This window comes from Olea europaea, chromosome 4 (genome assembly GCF_002742605.1).
Source record: "Olea europaea var. sylvestris chromosome 4, O_europaea_v1, whole genome shotgun sequence".
Taxonomy (NCBI): Eukaryota; Viridiplantae; Streptophyta; class Magnoliopsida; order Lamiales; family Oleaceae; genus Olea; species Olea europaea.
The window spans coordinates 11,566,244-11,569,794 of record NC_036240.1 but is presented as its reverse complement, the minus strand read 5'-3'; the positions used below and the strand labels follow the sequence as shown (position 1 = coordinate 11,569,794).

At 36.2% G+C, this 3,551-nt stretch overlaps 1 protein-coding gene across 1 annotated transcript; it reads left to right on the top strand.

The window, feature by feature from the left end:
- LOC111393634 lies at window positions 1-1,978 on the top strand. The gene is made up of 2 exons (XM_023019269.1): window positions 1-318; window positions 1,405-1,978. Exons 1-2 carry the CDS (start codon window positions 19-21, stop codon window positions 1,927-1,929), a joined length of 825 nt encoding a protein of 274 aa, XP_022875037.1. The 5' UTR covers window positions 1-18; the 3' UTR covers window positions 1,930-1,978.
- Window positions 1,979-3,551: the final 1,573 nt, after the last annotated feature.

Sequence of the window (3,551 nt, the reverse complement as noted above, 5' to 3'; positions counted from 1 at the left end):
TATTATTATGGTGCAGAAATGCTGGCACAAATGAACACCTCTAATGGCATATCCCTTCATTTCTCTTCTACATTATTTCTCCCACCACCTCAGCCGCCGCTGCCCCAAGTGTTCACCACCAGAAAACCCTTATCCAATTACCGTTTTCTCCTCGAATTGCGGCCGGTTTTTTGCAGGTCCCGGCGGTGGGACTCCAATGCAGAGTCCTTGAGAAACTTCAACTTCGAATATAATGATGACGATGATGACAATGACGAAGAATTGGAGCAATGGACTGAGGTTGTTGAAGATTATATTGATAGTATATGGATTATTAAGGTGACTCTTCTCTCTTTATTATTGTATTTTACTTTACAGTTCAGTGGTTTGGATTAAGAGGAATTTTGTTTGTTTCACCATTTAAATTGGAAACCCAATATAATAAAAGTTCAAACAGCAATTTCATTAGTTCAAAAGCTCAGACGTTAAGAGTAAAATTCACTTCTAAAACAATAATCAACATATAGGGATGGGCTTGCCTGCCTTTTTGTTCCTCGAAATTCTAAGATTTGTGGTACTCTTTTTTATTTTACTACAGTAGTCTTTGTAATTGATATCAAATTTCTGTTAAATTTCCAATTTTTGTTGGAAATATGAACAATTGGTGAACTATTCTATTGGGTTATGTTTGTAATATTTGTTTTATTGGTTTTAAATTCAAGGAATTTAGTTGAAACTTATCAAGTACGAGAACTTTACCAAATTGCTCAAACATTATCTTGATATTTGATTTTATTATGATTTCCATTTATAGAGTGAGTTGGTTAAGCATATCTCAAGTTGGCACCAAATTGCATCAGCTTTGGTACGCAAATATTAATTTGATTCCCGATAAAATCTGCATTGAATCCCTTACAAATTTAATATTAGCATGTAACTCGAGCAATTTTCGTGGTTCGAACAAACCTAAAGTTGTTCAGAGACATGTCAATGAAATATGAGATTGTGGGGTTGACAGGATATATCTCTCAATCTCTGGTTTTTGTGTCATCTTAGTTTCTTAATTGGATCTGAGGCAAAGAATAAAAATCTGTCATAGTGTGAAAATTTTATGCTGTGATGGAATTCTAGACAATGTACATGTGGCCCGGAAAGATCAAGTAAACTTTAGTCTTTCGATAAAACTGTTAAACTTGAAAATCGCCTGATTAATTTGTTGTAGTCATGTAGGTTTGTATCTTTGAAGTGTTTCTTGACGGGGTTGATCTTACGGTTTGCTTACTATACATCGTCTTTTTTTGCACTTACCTTTGGATAACAAGTAAAAAATCCAAAATATTATGATTTAGAGGGCCGTGTTCCAATTTCCTAAAGCAGATTAGTCTTGAGTTCATATCTTCAAAGCCAAGCCTTTTGCCAGTGCAGGTTTTCAGATCGTTTGGTTGGTTGCTTCCGTTTGTTATCTTGTCTTTGCTTCTAGCAACAGATTCAAAAGCTTTTCTTATGGCATTAGCACTCCCTATTGGGCAGTCCACTCTTTCCTTTGTGTTCCAAAGGTTATGGGATCGAGGTAAAAACAAACGAAAGCGCAGAACCAAGATTAAAAAAAGATCACGCCCTCGCACTTCAAGGACTGTTAAATTGAACAAAGAATGGGGTGAAAGCCAAGAGGAAACAAAGAAAAAGACAGGATATCAACCTTGGATTCCAAGAAATGATGTTTCAAATAAAAGCAGTGATGAGGATGCATACAGTTTTGGTGGATGGGATGAGCTAGATAGAGGAGAGGACTTGAAAGAATCTTCTAGAAGACGGGGGGATCGAACAGCAACTAGATCACAGGGGATGTTTACTGAGAAGGGGAAGTCGAGTCAAAGTGAAATGCCTTTATTACTCAGATTACTGATTGCAGTTTTCCCATTTTTGGGTTCATTCACAAAGATGCTATAGTTTTCTCACATATTATATATAGAGCAATATGCTTTGATCTGGTCTCAAATCTTGGATTCATTATTCTGTCTACCTACAAGGATAAAATCATAGATACCAATGAAATCTAGTTAGTTGAGCTAAAGCGTACACAAAATAACATCAAAATACAGGAATTTTATATCTATCTGAAATCTTATAAGAGTTAAGCCCCTTGTACAAGGGAGATTGCTAGGGAGATAGGTGGTGCCTATGCATTGGCTAGGATAAAACTGTTTTTTGTCCGAAGTCCAATGAATGTGAGCCACATGTCCCTCTGTACATTTAGCAGGGTTGATCTTATAAAGAGTATGACACCTGTTTCCCCATAGCAAGGTACAGCTCTAATGTGACATTGATTCAATGTACTCCACTCAAAAATTACATTCATATTACTCTCTCTTTATATAATTCCAATAATCAACCTAAGGATCCGTTTAATTATAAGAATGAAAATTGGGTGGAAAGAAAACGAATCCTAGGAAATTGAATTGCCTAAAGCTTGTTTAATTGGAAATTGTCAATTAAATGTATTTCATTGATATAATTTTTTATGTGAATCTGGTTAGCAAGATCACTAACGAACCCACAAAAGATTGTTGAACCCAAGGAAAGCGAAGAATTAACCCTGGTTTATGGATTTGAATTCCAAGATAAGAAACCAAGCAACCCCACAATAACAGTAATATGAAGGGCCTCTTGATCACGCAACCAAAAACTCACACCCAGATTTGAACGCCACAAGGAAGCACCTTGATAAATTCGAAAATTGTTCTAAGAATAACAAATGTAGGAAAGTAAGAATTGCCTCTCAAATTAATTCTCAACAATAATGTCAAAGTTATTCTTACAATTAATATGAGAAAGTATTTATACCCACTCTAAAAATATTGTCTTGCATGGAAATTATGCTTCAAATACCGAAAAATAATAATTAGAATCAAATTTTATGGAAACTAGAAAAGTTGCCTAAATTTGAAAACGCGTTCCAAATTTTGTACTATGCGACCGCATAGTGTATTGGCACACGGTTGCATAGCTCAACCGAACTACCACCGCCAAATGCCCGCCTCCATACATGCGATCGCATGACCTGAAGAACCATGCGGTCGCATAGTTCTTCCCAACAGCCTGTCCTTCGTCCGCTTGTAATGTGTTGAACCAATGGACTTCGGTTCTCGACCCTAACATGGAACTTGCCCCATTTTGCGCCTCGATCAATTCCTTGTCAATTGTTGATTGAACAAGTAGTGTCATTGCTTGATTTACCGGCTTTTCCCTTGAACTTGTCATCGGCCCACCTTCAATAATCAACGGGTCTCGTCTTGGGCTCGTCTTGGTTGGGCTCGACTTTTGGATCACATCAATTTTCCACCTGCAAAATATTAAAATTTTGAATCTTTTGGTATTCATTTGACTTTGTTTTTCATTGAAATTGTCAATTTAAGGGATAGAATTTGTTACAATTGAGGATAAAATTTGTTTCAATGGCCAAAAAATAAAAAATAAAAATAATAATAACTTGGAAAACCAAAAACCACCAAATTCATGGGAAAACCAATTTCTCAAGAAGGTGAAAAAAGGGGGTCACGTGGGATGTTGAC